At 44.6% G+C, this 15,846-nt stretch overlaps 1 protein-coding gene across 13 annotated transcripts in view; it reads right to left on the minus strand.

The window, feature by feature from the left end:
- LOC122870097 overlaps nt 1–15,846 on the minus strand; it is a 387,819-nt gene that overhangs the window by 343,338 nt on the left and 28,635 nt on the right. For 5 of the 13 annotated variants that reach the window (XM_044183862.1, XM_044183859.1, XM_044183860.1 and 2 more), the window contains one exon: nt 10,563–10,904. The exons of 1 other annotated variant lie outside the window; for it this stretch is intronic. In XM_044183862.1, coding sequence (XP_044039797.1) covers nt 10,563–10,904 — 342 coding nt within the window. Of the gene's footprint in view, nt 1–1,796; nt 2,118–10,346; nt 10,455–10,562; nt 10,905–11,054; nt 11,888–12,067; nt 12,413–15,846 lie in introns of those variants that run through there. 7 more of the 13 variants (XM_044183865.1, XM_044183855.1, XM_044183853.1 and 4 more) reach the window with 4 other exon arrangements.

Raw genomic sequence — 15,846 nt, forward strand, 5'->3', positions numbered from 1 at the left:
TTCTCATGAGGAGTCTTTCTATTGATCCCACTGAACAGGATGTCTGTGACACGCATCTGATCACAGATCAATAATCAATAATCAGCATTATCTGTCAGATGTTCCATCAGTGATGTTGTGATTATATCAGCTTCCCTTTGGCTGCGACGGTTAAAGAGACACATTTCACTTTGAGATGACATTTAGCTTCTGATGGAAACATTTAATATTCATCACAATAACTGGACCTTTGTAATAATATAATAATATAATATTCAAACCTCTCAACACAGTTTCTTTCACTGTTTGAAGTGAAATCCGTCCCCTTGTCCCATCTGACAGAGACAGTGTTGTCTTTGCTGTTTGTCCAATCAGCAGCACAGCTGACTGTTTATTAAATCCCTGAGTATTAATGTCAAATGGACTCAGTCAAATCTTTATCAGCTGTCTCTGAGACACAGTTACAGTCTAATTATTGGACTTCACTAAAACTTATGACAGAAAGTGAATATTAATAATATCATTATTGTTATTATAGGAATCTAATAGACAGCTCTGACCTCTGACCTCTGACCTGTATCTACAGCACTGACCTTTGACCCGGAGCTTCACTTTTTCTCCATCAGGATCCTTCCCTTCCTGCTGTAGGCGGTGCAGGTGTAGGTGTTTCTGTCTGTGTCTGTGGGGTATTTCAGGGTCAGACTGAGGTCTCCAGTTCTCAGCAGGTCTTCCTTCATCTCTGTTCGGTCTCTGTAAACCTGGTGCTGTTCTCCAGACCGGTCAGAGTCTTTCTGATACACGTGGACCGTCCTGTAGCCTCCGTCCCTCCACTTCACTGTGACGTCTTTAGGCAGGTGAACTGTGGTTTTGCAGGGCAGCAGGACAGACTCCACCCCCTCCTCCACCTCCACCTGGTAGACTGAGAGGACAACAGACACAACATCAGCTGTACAGACGGCAGCAGGAAGTGAAATCCGTCCCCTTGTCCCATCTGACAGAGACAGTGTTGTCTGTGCTGTCTGTCCAATCAGCAGCACAACTGACTGTTTATTAAATCCCTGAGTATTAATGTCAAATGGACTCAGTCAAATCTTTATCAGCTGTCTCTGAGACACAGTTACAGTCTAATTACAGCCGTAAGCAGCAGGTCCAGGGTTCAAGCCAACACAGACGTTAGAAGTTTAGAGCTTCTGATCTGGACCTGGTCCCATGTGGCCCAGACGGGACAAAAGCAGTGAAATGTCCCTTTTTGCATTTTCACAATCAGAAAGAAGAAAACAAACTATTTCTGATTCACAGTCTGACTCGTGTTATGCCACGCCCATTGTCTGCCCTTGTAGCGCCCCCTAGTGGTCGATGTGAAGGAAACTTTACGGGCAGCTTTCAGGTACGTATGTGGACACATCCTGGAAGGTTTGTGATGATTGGCCCAGCGGATGTTGACTGTGGTCTATTTATGTGCTGAGCCACGCCCCTTCTGAAGCTCATTGGTCAATATCTTGAAACTAAATAAGATATCAACAAGCTTTATACAACTTTTGATAAGCGTCGTCCAATGATGATCCACCGAACATTTGGTAGCAATCGGACCTGCGGTTTAGGAGGAGAGGTCAAAAATGGGTTTTTCAAAACATTCAAAATGGCGGAAAATCTAGTCAGGCGGACTTTAGTGGTCCAAGAGGCTTTTTGTAGAGCGTTGAGCTGGACGTGTGAGAGACATTTCAACTCATTCATATTAATAATATCATTATTGTTATTATAGGAATCTAATAGACAGCTCTGACCTCTGACCTCTGACCTGTATCTACAGCACTGACCTCTGACCCGGAGCTCCACTTGTTTCCTCATCAGTATGTCTCCCTCCCTGCTGTAGACGGTGCAGGTGTAGGTGTCTCTGTCTCTGTCTGTGGGGGATTTCAGGGTCAGACTGAGGTCTCCAGTTCTCAGCAGCTTCATCTCTGTTCGGTCTCTGTAAACCTGGTCCTGTTCTCCAGACCGGTCAGAGTCTTTCTGATACTCGTGGACCGTCCTGTAGCCTCCGTCCCACCACTCCACTGTGACGTCTTCAGGCAGGCGAACTGTGGTTTTGCAGGGCAGCAGGACAGACTCCACCCCCTCCTCCACCTCCACCTGACAGACTGAGAGGACAACAGACACAACATCAGCTGTACAGACGGCAGCAGGAAGTGAAATCCGTCCCCTTGTCCCATCTGACAGAGACAGTGTTGTCTTTGCTGTCTGTCCAATCAGCAGCACAACTGACTGTTTATTAAATCCCTGAGTATTAATGTCAAATGGACTCAGTCAAATCTTTATCAGCTGTCTCTGAGACACAGTTACAGTCTAATTATTGGACTTCACTAAAACTTATGACAGAAAGTGAATATTAATAATATCATTATTGTTATTATAGGAATCAAACTGGTTAGGGGTGAAACAGGTGAGAAGGATGCGTGAGCAGAGACAAACCCAGACCTGCTGGGGGGTCCAGGGGTCTGCCCCCCCGGAGATTTACTTTTTAAACAAGATACTACTTTCTCTAATAACCCCAGACCTCGCTGTTTCAGATCACTGCAATATAAAGCTACACCAGAGGTCGAGTTAGCAAAAACAGAATTGATCCTCTCAGTGCGGCCCAGTTACTTCCAGCTCGCTGCTGCAGATCCTTCCTTTATAATATATCAGCATGAGCACATGTTAATGACAGCAGCTGTGTGATCTGATAGTTCAGATACAGTCAGAGACGACAGAAGGTCTCCAGGCAGAAACACACTCAGTGTTTCACATGTTTGTTCTGTTTCCTAAGTTAGACAACAGAGTGAGTGAGAAACAGATTTGGTCATAAAACTAGCTGTTAACCAGCCGTCACTGCAAGCTGCTGATCAAATCTGTATTTTATGAGCACGACATCGTCTGACAGTCAACAGAACTGCAGGTTCATGACAGCAGCTGTGAGATATATCCACATTTAAAATGAACTTTTCATCATGTGACTTGTGGCTCTGTGTTGAACATGTTCTAATAGATCTGTAGCAGATTAGGATGATTTATGCAGCAGCCCCTGTATGATATGTAATACAGGAAGACTCCTCACTGCTGACAGATGGAGCAGTGATGAGGGAGCGCCTCCTGGTGGCAGAGAAGAGAACAGCATGTTGGATTTAATGAGGTTGGAGGATCACGTGTGCTCGCTGCAGCAGCCCTGCAGGGGAGCTGCAACCAAACCTCAGCAGAAAAGTTGGACACTGAAGTGTCCCGCTGTATGGAGGAGACCCTGTCCCCCTGTGGTTGGTGCTTGGTCCTGGCTGATGGGGGCAGGAGGTTGGTGTCAGAGGAACAGAGGCTGTGGGAGGGAGTGTGGTGATGGAGAAGGAGGTCGGTGACGTAGCTGAACTAACAACTACTCGTTCATTTTGAATCAGTTTGTGTTCTTGTTTCCTCTCAAGGAAAATTAATCTTCATCCCTTCAAACTGACAAGAAGCTGCTGAGATTTTACTGAGAATCCACAAAAGTTCCTCGAAGACAAACCAGAGATAACGACAGAAACTGATTCTTTACTTCTACACAGTCCTCCACTGGGAGGCATCAGGAGCTGTTGTTAGTGACTGATTCAGTCTCAGGTTGTTCCTGGTTGGTTCCTCACTCGTTTCTTGATAACTACTCAAAGTGTTGCAGACATGTTTGATGAAGAACAGATATTGATTGAGCCTCCACAGTCAGCCATGTTTAGATAGACAGAAGACAGAAGAGCTGGCTCAATAATGCTACGGTACAGGAGAAGATGGGGTTGGACAGACAGGTGATGTAGTTTACAGATGGCTGTAAGTCAGTGCTTGTAAATGTCCGTGGTATGCTGACTGAAACTGAGGTTATTGTCCAGTGTGATCAGTGGGTGATTTTAAAGGGGGATGAGGGGGACACACCGCTAAACCAGCGCTGGTTAAAATAGAAACGCAACGTCAAAATTGAATTATTCTAAACAATTTATCGATATTCTCTAGAGCAGACGGGGGAAAGAGAAAGTGCGGCAGCAGCATGACAGAGGCCGGATCAGAAATGAACAGAACTTGGAGCAAAAGTGCCCTTAATGCTCAGACTTTTTGCTGTTCTCACTTGTTGAGGTGTTGCCTGACGTGCTGACGTAAGCGTATTGTCTCATTTCCGGTCACCGGTGTTTTTGTTTTGCTAGTAGCATATTTTTGCTGCTCTAGCTCATCACAGTTAATTTTGTTCGATTCTTCATTATAGCGACAAACTATCTGCTATACATTTAAACGTACTCTAGTTCTGCTCAGGCACTCATAGCTCTCTCCTTCTTTTAACAACTTTCCCACTAATCCCACAGTTTACACGCTATTCAGTTTAGCTAGCTACTGTTCTTTAGCTTAGCAGCTAGCAATGGCTTCTCTCTCTCCCTCTCACTCTCATGCTCTCTCTTGCTCTGTGTGTTTAGCTATTCCTCTGCCTCCTTTAGTGATAATGGTACATGTAATAAATGTAGCTTATTTGTAGCATTGGAGGCGAGGCTTAGTGAATTGGAAACGCGGTGCCGCACCATGGGAACTCAACCATTAGCTGCTGTAGTTAGCCAGCCTCCAGAAGCCGGTGCAGACCGACCAGAGGTAGCTCCTGTTAGCCGTCTCCCTGTTAGCCGAAACCAGGGAGGCTGGGTGACTGTCCGAGGGAAGCATAGCTCTAAGCAGAAGCCCACGGTTCACCACCAACCTGTTCACGTTTCTAACAAGTTCTCCCCACTCAGCGACACACCCGCTGAGAAACCAACTCTGATTATTGACAGCTCCATTTTGAGAAACGTGAAGTTAGCGACACCAGCAACCATAGTCAGATGTATTCCTGGGGCCAGAGCGGGCGACGTTGAATCCTATTTAAAACTGCTGGCTAAGGATAAGCGTTAATACAGAAAGATTGTTATTCACGTCGGCGGTAACGACTCCCGATTACGCCAGTTGGAGGTCACTAAAGTTAATGTTGAGTCGGTGTGTACATATGCAAAGACAATGTTGGACGCCGTAGTTTTCTCTGGGCTCCTGCCAAACCTGACCAGTGATGACATGTTTAGCCGCATGTCTTCATTCTGCTGCTGGCTGTCGAGGTGGTGTCCAGCAAACGATGTGGGCTTTGTAGATAATTGGCGGACTTTCTGGGGAAGACCTGGTCTGATTAGGAGAGACAGCATTCATCCCACTTTGGATGGAGCAGCTCTCAAATCCAGAAATCTGGCCGAGTTTATTAGTGGACCTAAACCATGACAACTCAGACTTCAGACCAGGAGGCAGAGTTGCAGTCCTACACGCTTCTCTGCGCTTCCAGAGCAGTTACCCACCCAAAACTCCTTAGTGACGGTGTCTGCCCCTCGACCACTTAAATTAATAAAACCAAAAGTTAACAGAAGAGGAGTTATACCTAAAAACCTAAAAAAAATAGGAGAATTAATTGTGGACTCTTAAACATCAGATCTCTGTCATCTAAAGCTGTACTAGTGAACGATTTAATATCAGAGTATCATATTGACTTATTCTGTCTTACTGAAACCTGGCTGGGTCATGAAGAATATGTTAGCCTAAATGAATCCACTCCGCCCAGTCATATTAATACTCCTCCTCGAGGCACCGAGGAGGTGGAGTTGCAGTCATCTTCGACTAATCAACCCTAAACCTAAACTAAATTATCACTCATTCGAAAGCCTTGTTCTTAGTCTTTCACCCCCAACTTGGAAAACACAACAGCCAGTTCTATTTGTTATAGTGTGCCGCGCTCCTGGTCCTTATTCTGAGTTTTTATCTGAATTCTCAGAGTTTTTATCAAGTTTAGTCCTTAAAACAGATAAAGTAATGATTGTAGGTGATTTCAATATTCATATGGACGTTGAAAATGATGCCTTAGTACTGCGTTTATCTCATTATTTGATTCGATTGGCTTTTGTCAGAGTGTGCATGAAACCACTCACTGTTTTAACCACACCCTCGACCTTGTTCTGGTATACGGCATTGAAATTGAACATTTTATAGTCTTTCCACGGAATCCTTCATTATCGGACCATTACTTAATAACTTTTGAACTGCTATTACTGGACTAAACGCCATTAGGCAAACACTCCTACTCTAGATGTCTATCTGATATTGCTGTGGCTAAATTCAAGGAAGCGATCCCATCTGCATTTAATTCAATGTTATGTCTCGATATAACAGAGGACTCCCAATGCTAATCGCAGCCCCTCCCAAATTGACCATCTAGTTGATAGCGCTGCAGGCTCACTGCGAACGACACTCGATTCTATCGCTCCTCTAAAGAAGATAATAAAACAAAGAAGGTTAGCTCCATGGTATAACCTCCAAACCCGCAAATTAAAGCAAACATTGCGAAAACTTGAAAGGAAATGGCGTTCCAACAACCTGGAAGAATCTCGTTTAGTCTGGCAAGATAGTATTAAAACATATAGGAAAATAAAAACAACCCCAGGTTTCTTTTCAGCACTGTAGCCAGGCTGACAGAGAGTCATAGCTCTATTCAAACCACGTATTCCTATAGCCCTCAGTAGTAACGACTTCATGAGTTTCTTCAATAATACAATTGAACTATTATAGAAAAAATTAATCAAGTCCTACGTACCGATTTATCTTCATTGAGTCTGGTTCTGTCCAAGGTTTCTGCCGATTAAAAGGAAGTTTTTTCTTGCCACTGTCACCAAATGCTTGCTCATGGTGGGATTTGTTGGGTCTCTGTAAATAATATTATAAAGAGTACGGTGTAGACCTAATAATTATACAGTATTTCAGAGTTTAGTTTAGAGTTTGGGGGAGGGGAGTTTGGCTACCATTGGGCCATCCCCCCTGTTAAAAATGAATAAATCGCCTACGAGTGTAATGCCAAGGTATCTGAAAGACTCCACCAACTCTACCTTCTCTCCTTTGATGGTGAGACTGGGGGGATGGACCAGGGTTTTGGGGGGGCTAAAGAGAAGTTCTTTAGTTTTTGAGATGTTAAGGTGGAGAAAGTCATTGGTGGACCATGTGCTAAAATGGGATATGGGATGTTGATAGGCAGAGAGAGTCATTGCTGTCATTGAGTAGTGCTGGGATGGCCGTGTCATCTGCATATTTGAAGTAGAGGGTAGTGGGTGGACTTTGACAGTTGTTTGTTTAGAGCAGGGGTGTCAAGCTCAAATACACAGTGGGCCAAAATTTAAAACTTGAACAAAGTTGTTGGCCAACATTGAACAAATTAACCTTTTAATATGGACCCAAACAAGTTTTGCTTTAACATTGAATATGGAACAAGCAACGCTTATTACCATACAATATACAGTCCCCAAGGGAAATTAATAATTTATTGACTTTCCATGGCCAAGAATTACATCTGAACACCTATCTGGCATGCTAAAAGCAAGACTTTTCACTGAAACCACCGTTTCATAGTGTCGTCTAATGTTGTACTCCTTAGTTAAAGCCACGTTGGCTCCACATACAAGACGAACAGATGTGTCTTTACACATGTAAACAGATATTCTGCCTCCCACCTGTCCCAAAAGCTCCTGTTTTCTGCCTTTCTTTTCGCCATTTTTGGGAAGGGGTAGCACGGTGACAGTTGTAGCCTGAGGTCGCTATGACTACTGTCACAGAGGAGAGGGCGTTTCTGGGTCCTGTCATGATTGACGCGCCAAAACAACAGCAGAGCATTATGGGATTTGTAATATTAGTGGTGAATGCGCTGTATAATACCGGCGGGCCAGCTCTAGTAGTCATTTGGTATTGCCTCGTGGGCCAAATATAATTACACTGCGGGCCAAATTTGGCCCGCGGGCCAGAGTTTGACACCTGTGGTTTAGAGGGTGTAGAGAGTACGCACCCCTGTGGAGTGCCGGTATTGAGAATAACGGTGGCTGACAGTGAATTGTCAACCTGTACTGCTTATATGCTAATTGAAGGGGATCCAGGAATGGTAAAACGTATGGAAGGATGGTGTTTTTGACCAGTTTATCGAAGCATTTCATTATAACAGAGGTTAGAGCTACATGCCTGTAGTGGTTTAACTCTAATGGGTGTGGTTTTCAGGTACAGGGATGACGATCGATGTCTTCCATAGAACAGGTATTGTTGAAGTAAAAAGTGATCTGAGGAGGAGATAGAGAAGGATGGGTGTCAGTTCCAGGGCGCTGTTTTTCAGAACCCGACCTGGGATTCCATCCGGCCCGGGAGCCTTATTGGGTTTGCACCTAATAAGTCGGCGGTAGACATCCTGCTGAAAGGCTTGTTTGGTGTTCATATTTGCAAATTTGTGTTTCAGTTTATTTATATAGTTCATTTTGGCCTCAATAATTAAAATTTTAATGTCCCAATAGTTTTAAGTGCTGCAAAGGCCTTCTGCCTAAAGGCTTGTTTCTTGTTGTTGAAAAGCTGTTTGATTTGTGGGGTGATCCAGGGTTTTGACTTTGGGTAAGTTCGATAGGCCTTACTGGAATCGAAGTATCCATACAGAATTTGATGTAGTCTATGATGACCAAAATTTGCTCGTCCAGCTCTCCATCATAAATTCCCAGTCTGGGAAGCTGTGCAATAGCATCCTCCGACCATTGGGGGTTGTTAAATCTTGTTGGTACATCTACAGTGGTGTGAAAAACTGTTTGCCCCCTTCCTGATTTCTTACTTTTTGGGATGTTTGTCACACTTAAATGTTTCAGATCATCAAACAAATTTAAATATAGGTCAAAGATAACACAAGTAAACACAAAATGCAGTTTTTAAATGAAGGTTGTTATTATTAAGGGAAAACAAAATCCAAACCTACATGGCCCTGTGTGAAATAGTGATCGCCCCCTAAACCTAATAACTGGTTGGGCCACCCTTAGCAGCAACAACTGCAATCAAGTGTTTGCGATAACTTGCAATGAGTCTTTTACAGCGCTGTGGAGGAATTTTGGCCCACTCATCTTTGCAGAATTGTTGTAATTCAGCCACATTGGAGGGTTTTCGAGCATGAACTGCCTTTTTAAGGTCATGCCACAGCATCTCAATAGGATTCAGATCAGGACTTTGACTAGACAACTCCAAAGTCTTCATTTTGTTCTTCTTCAGCCATTCAGAGGTGGACTTGCTGGTGTGTTTTGGATCATCGTCCTGTTGCAGAACCCAAGTTCGCTTCAGCTTGAGGTCACGAACAGATGGCCAGACGTTCTCCTTCAGGAGTTTTTGGTAGACAGCAGAATTCATGGTTCCATTTATCACAGCAAGTCTTCCAGGTCCTGAAGCAGCAAAAAAGGGCCTAGACCATCACACTACCACCACCATATTTTGTTGTTGGTATGATGTTCTTTTTCTGAAATGCGGCGTTACTTTTACGCCAGATGTAATGGGACACACACCTTCCAAAAAGTTCACCTTTTGTCTCGTCAGTCCACAGAGTATTTTCCCAAAAGTCTTGGGGATCATCAAGACTTTTGGGAAAATACTCTGTGGACAAAAAATAAGAAATCAGGAAGGGGGCAACCACTTTTTCACACCACTGTACATATCGGTTGAAGGCTGGCAGAACGCGATCAAGCCAGCAGCTGTTAAAATCACCAAGGAGGAACACTGGGGCGTCCGGGTATTTGCTGGGCATAGCGTGTGTTGTGTGCTATTTGCTCGGCTGCTGCCTTGACGTTGCCGCTTGGTGGGATATTCATACAACAGTCGAGAACTCCCTCGAGAGGTAAAAGGCTCGGGCTGACAGGGTGAGCAACTCCAGGTCGAGATTACAGACCTTCTTGTGTACCTTGATAGTTAGTACACCAGCGGGAGTTAATGTACATGCACACCCCACCGCCCCGCACTTTCCCTGAGCTTTTGGTTCTGTCTGTATGATCCTAAAGCCATCGAGACTCAGTGAAGAACTAATGTGTCTGCTCTGTTCTCAACAATCTCCAGTTTGTGCAATGTTTCTCAGCTGCATTCGACCAGATGACTGAGCACAACTCAAGGAGGAACATTTACCAAAGCTCCCACACATGACTGTCAGGGCTGCAACACTTAGTGTTTTCATGTTAGCCTGCTGTTTAATACCACAGAAGAAGAAAATGGTCCATCTCTGTCCAGATAAATGCTGTAGACCACACGACAAACTGTTTAGTAAAGTTATGTTGGAGAGCTGATTTTTACTCATGAATGAGTGAGTTTGAGAGTTTTCTTACTTCTGGAACAAAACCTGGAAGCTTCTCTTCAGCTCTCTGCATCAGTTGTTTTTAACTCTCAACTCTTTTAGTTTGTGGAAGAAGTGCGTGTGAGAGTCAGTCTGCCTCAACAGTCAAGGAGCAACAAGGGTAAGGATGATAACCATTGGCATGATGGGTAATATAATAGTAGTGACATACCTGACATGAAATAGTGCCGAAAATGTACCAAAAGACCCCCAGCAACAAGACCAACAGCCAGGAGAACCAGGAGAACCAGGAGAACTTTGGACCAGTATGGAAATCGTTCTGTAGGAAACAAAGAACATCACGAACATGACCTCTGACCTCTGACCTGTATCTACAGCACTGACCTCTGACCTGTATCTACAGTAGGTGTTAGGGTTTGTTGCTGACCTTTGACCTTCAGCTGTATGTTTCCCACTCTCCGTTGTCCTCCTAACCCTCTGGCGGTGCAGGTGTAGGTGCCGCTGTCAGACAGGTGGAGTTTTGTCAGATTGAGGCTGAGGTCTCCGGTTTCCAGAGCGTCAGGCATCATGGATGTTCGGCCGCTGTAAAGCTGGTTTTGATATGTAAGTTCATCACCTTCCTGCTGACGCTGGTGGACGGTTGGAGGATCGAGATCGTAGCGGCTCCACACCACTGTGGGGTCGTCTAGTTCAACAGTTCGATACTCACAGGGCAGCAGGACAAACTCCTCCCCCTCATACAGCTCCACAGCTGAGGCATGCTGGGAAACTGTGAGGTCACACAGACAGAGAGGTTCAGACGACATACTCTGGTTCTTACTCGTGGTTTAAATATTGATTCTGTTTTTTTCGGAGGATCTTTTTTATTTCAGATCATAATTGTGTTTCTTTGACTCGTCTCTTAATTTGGATATTTTACCTTGTCGCTGTGAAATTAGCTCTCGCATCCTAAACCATCTCCCTGCAGCAAAGTCTCCTGCTGCCTTTGATAATAGCCCTGTTATTATAGTGACGTGGATTCTCCACTACAGTCTTTTAATGAGCACTGCCTGTCGGTCCTGGATAAAGTGGCCAGAGCTACGTCCGTTTCTAAGCTTGTATCTAATAGTTGACGTTCTCCCCAGATCTCGTTTGACAGCATCAGTAACGTTGTCTCTCCTGCGTCAGCTGCTGTTTTTATCCATTTTTTCAGTTGAGTGCAACAACTTTCTCTCCTTCTTTGTCGGTAAGATAAATGACATACGAGCAAACATCCTTCAGTCAACACCTTGCCCTTACCAGCCAACAATCCTGCAGAGTTTTCTCCAATCTCACCACAACAGCTCACCAATCTGGTTAGTAATCTGAAAAAGCTCCTTTAGTCCCCTTGACATTGTCCCACTTCTTTGTTAACAATTTGTATTGTTTCTATTGGTCCTTGTGTGCTCTCTATAATCAATAACTCGTTGCCATCTTGTCTGTCGCTCTGATTTCAAACAAGCTGCTGTTCAGCCACCTGTTAAAACAAACTACTCTGGGCCCTTCTTTGCCCCAGAACTACAGGCCTGCTTCTACTTCTGTGAAGAGAAATGAAATATACATATAAGTAAACAGCTGGCAATGATCCTTAACAGAGTAGTTTACACACACCAGCTCTATTTCCTGGCTACAAAGGAAATATCAAGTTATTACAACAACACTACCTCTGAAGCATGCGCGCTCCCGCGGCCAGGTGCACGACACCTGTCAGAGCTGCTGCCGCGAGCTCACCTCTGACAGCGCGCGTCACAAACAGTGCACGTGCTAAGCCTCACAGAAACGTGTGTTGACGCAAAGTTACTTACTCTTTTGAAGAAAACATCGTCATGGAGCTTAAACACACTAATGAAGCTCAGATCAAACAAACACAGATCAAAGACATGACGTCGGACCGCAGTATCGGGGTTGTCTTACCGTGCACGAGCGTCACAAACACCATGAACATCTTCATCTTCCTGTAAAAACTACAACTACCTCAAAGTCCTCTTTAATCTGCGTCTCACTAAACTAACACTTTGAGGTGAGCAGCTCACAGCCAGCCGTCACTTTCCTCCTGATAATCTGACTCTGAGAAAACTTCACTTTCGGTTTAACAGGAACTTTCCCAGAACTGGGGGGGAGGGGCAGTTACAGGAAGCTGGAAGCTGGTCGGTCATCTGCAGAGTAACAGTGACGCTGTCTCTGGAAACAAAATCATGTTTTCATGTATTTCATTTCATTTCATTTCTCAATACTGTGCAGCACAAACCTGGAAAAATGAAACCAAAACTATCCGCATGGAGAAATAATAGCGAAGAGAGACATGCAACAATATTTTCGTTTTCTTCTCCTAAAAATCTCTAAACTTTTTCTGTCAGGTTTGTTCGTTCGAGTGTTTCAAGTCCGATTCACTAAACTCTCTGAAGTGAACAAACGTGTCTTAATTGCTCATTTAAACCTGATGAATATGAATGTTCATGAGGAGGTGACATCACAGAGCCGTACGTGACATCACAGAGCTGTGCCATGACATCACAGAGCTGAATGTGACATCACAGAGCCGCACTGTGATAACAACGAATGAAATGGTTTGACATGAAATTAGAGGACAAAAACATGTTGCTACAAAGTCAAGGCGAGGTGCCGTCACAAACTCCACAACAGGTGAGGTGATATAACAGGAGGTTCACCTGGACAGAAACCCTGAGGCAGCTGTGAGAGAAACTTCCAGCAAACACTGAAATTTAGAAGTTATACCAATCACTCATGACAGTAACATGTAAAAAACTAAGGCTGCCGTTCTTCTCAGTAACTGTTGCTGTGAACATGTGGATGTTATATCAAGTGTCATTTCACTAACTGTTACGTCTGCCCGTATTCCCATACGTTTACTTTCTGTTTCTGTGTTTGTGTGAGAGTGTGTGCTCTGTGGCTGCGAGGATCTTTGAGTGTTCTGATTGGCTGGATTCGGATTAGGAAGTCATTCCTGCCTGTGGCGATCAAACTCTTTATCTCCTCCCTCTAAGTGTCGGGGAAGCTGGCACTGATATTACTCAACTGGACACTGGATCATTAACATCACTGCAATACCTGAAATATTGTGCAATATTCTCTTACTCCTGTGCAGCATACTCTGTTCTCAGTTTAATTATTCCATGTTTGTTGATATTTATTAAACTATATTACTGCTGTGCAATATCCTCCGCCTAATAAGCTGGTTAAATCTGTTGCACTCAACTTGACAGTACACATGATTGCACTACTATTACTTATATTATTACATTGTACTGTACACTTACTTAGCTTTATACTTCATACCCACTTGTACTTATTTTGATTAGGTGTATTATAGTGTATCATATTTCGATTTGCTTGCAGACTTATTTATTATTATGTCTATTTCTATTCTATTAGTACTTCTTCCCCTGTGTGTCCATTCACAACATGTAGCGTCTCCAGCAGTCTGACGGCAGCCAACTGGAAACAGTCGAAGCACTTCTCTGTAGGAAAGACAACCTCAAGAGAAATCCCCCAGTCACTGAGACACGAACAGGGCCTTTCATCGTCAGGTCTCTGGGGGAAACAGCAGGCAAGATATACTATGACATTACTACGTCTTTAAAAGAAACTGATTTAATTCTGGGACAGGGGGCTGCTGCGACAGCTCTGGGGCGCTGGGCAGCGGGGCTGGCGAGCAGCGGTGCAGGCAAGCAGCTGAGGGAGCCATGCTTCCTTCTGGGGGGTTTCCCAGAAGGCGCCAAGACAGCAACAGACTGAGGTACCACCTGGTTTGCAGGCTGAATTGCTGACTGGAGACTAGCACGCAGGAGGTAAGCATGCAGGGATATGAGCTGGGGACCAGCAGGCTAAAGAACGACAAGCTGGGGTGCAGGCTGATGACTGGCGGGCCGGGAGTCTGGCTGGTTGCTAGTGGGCCAGGAGTCTCGGTAGCGCTGCAAACCTTGCCTCATGCTGGAGATTGCCGCAAGGTTCTCTACCATTATGGGAAGAGTTGCAAGCCAGGGTCTGGATAATATTGTTCTCTCCATTAAGGAGTATACAAAATGTCTGCGCTTCATATCGACTGAATCTATAATGGAAAGGCGGAATCTCTCTAGAGTGGAGAACACTTCCTTCAACTCCTCCACGAGGGAGTCGACTTCTGCTGGGTCCATGACTGGTCGGTCGTAAGTGGTGTAGTATGAAGACCCAAATGCAGAAGACCAGGAAGCGGAGTGAGGATGTAGAGGTAGCCGGATGACTACAGTATTTATTGGGTGCTGTAGCTTACAGGCAGGTACAGGCAGACAGGCAACAAAAAGGTAACAGGCAGGTAGGCTGATACAGGTCTCCACATACACATGCACAGTTGGTGCCGGTAATGCATCTCTAAGCTGCTTTGCCAATAAACACTGAAGAAGAAGAAGTCCTAGGACACTAAAACCAGTTGTATCTGTTTTGTGTGTTAGAGCTGAGCAATAGGCCGAGTGCCCTGTTGGTTTACCCAAAGTATCTGTGGAATGTTGTACGTGTTGTTGTGCCTGCTCCGGCTTCCTGCCCCAGTCCAGAGACATGCAGGTTAACTGCTGACTCTAAACTGCCTGTACTGACTAACAGGTGAACTGTGCATGTAAACCCCACCTCTCAACCAATATCAGCTGTGATTGCCCCCCCCCCTCCGCGACCCTCCGGGATAAGCGGGTATAACTGATGGATGTACGTTTTGTAAATAGCACTGAAGTTGTAGGGGTGAGCTGCCATTTTCTTTTGGACTGTTTTCTCCTGTTTTGCTGTATTGTAGGGAGTTATGCTGCGTTCACACCAACGCACAGCGAATTTTCGCCTCGCTTTACTTGCAAGTTTAACCATCTGGGTTACTACAGCGGTATGAAGCCAAAATAAACAGATTTTGCTGTGATTTAATTGCAATAAATGGATCAAAAGGTTGTCGAAATAACATCATGATGCCAATTTGTAAAAAGTCTGAATTCAGGCTTTGTCGGGTCTGTCCGCAAGACGACAAGCAAAAAACTTTTAAAATGCTTGTTTTCTTAATGGAGTTTCCTCCACACACAACACTGCAAAGCCCCGCGATACACGTCTTTGCACTGACTTTGTATGTAATTCGATTCACTTTTGGTGTGAACACGCCATTAGGTTCAGTAAATGTCTTGTTGGTTGTTTGGTCAGCACTTTGTGAGGAAGTGGATTCTTTGGTTTGTTGTTTTGGTCTTGGTGCACCCGACATACCGCTTCAGTTTGTCGTCCCAGTTTCACCTTTTTGTAGTAATTAATTGCAACTCAGTGTTCAGACTTTGGTTTGGGGCCCGAGGGACGGAGCGACTATTTAACCTTCATGTTGCGCGCCTTCGCTCCTAGACGGGGGCGTAACAGTAACATAATTAAACGTCTTTATGATTTTTAAGTCCAGCAGTGTTTTTCTCTCGTGGAGAAAGGCCGACTTTCTGTTCGTGACTTGTACGACACGTCTGGAACAAAATTTCATTTGTACCAAAGAGAAAATTAAAAAATACGAGAAAACTGCTGAATGTGACAAAATCTCTTAAATCCCTCGTGCGTGCCACTTAAGGCTGAATCTGCTCTGTTCTCGCATGATGGCCAAAACGCTTCTCTGGGGGAACAAACATGTGTTTGTGTCTGTTTCTGTGCACAACACTCCTGCCCGCCCCCCACGCAGCACACACGTCCTCACA

This window comes from Siniperca chuatsi, linkage group LG22 (genome assembly GCF_020085105.1).
Source record: "Siniperca chuatsi isolate FFG_IHB_CAS linkage group LG22, ASM2008510v1, whole genome shotgun sequence".
In the NCBI taxonomy this organism is placed as follows: domain Eukaryota; kingdom Metazoa; phylum Chordata; class Actinopteri; order Centrarchiformes; family Sinipercidae; genus Siniperca; species Siniperca chuatsi.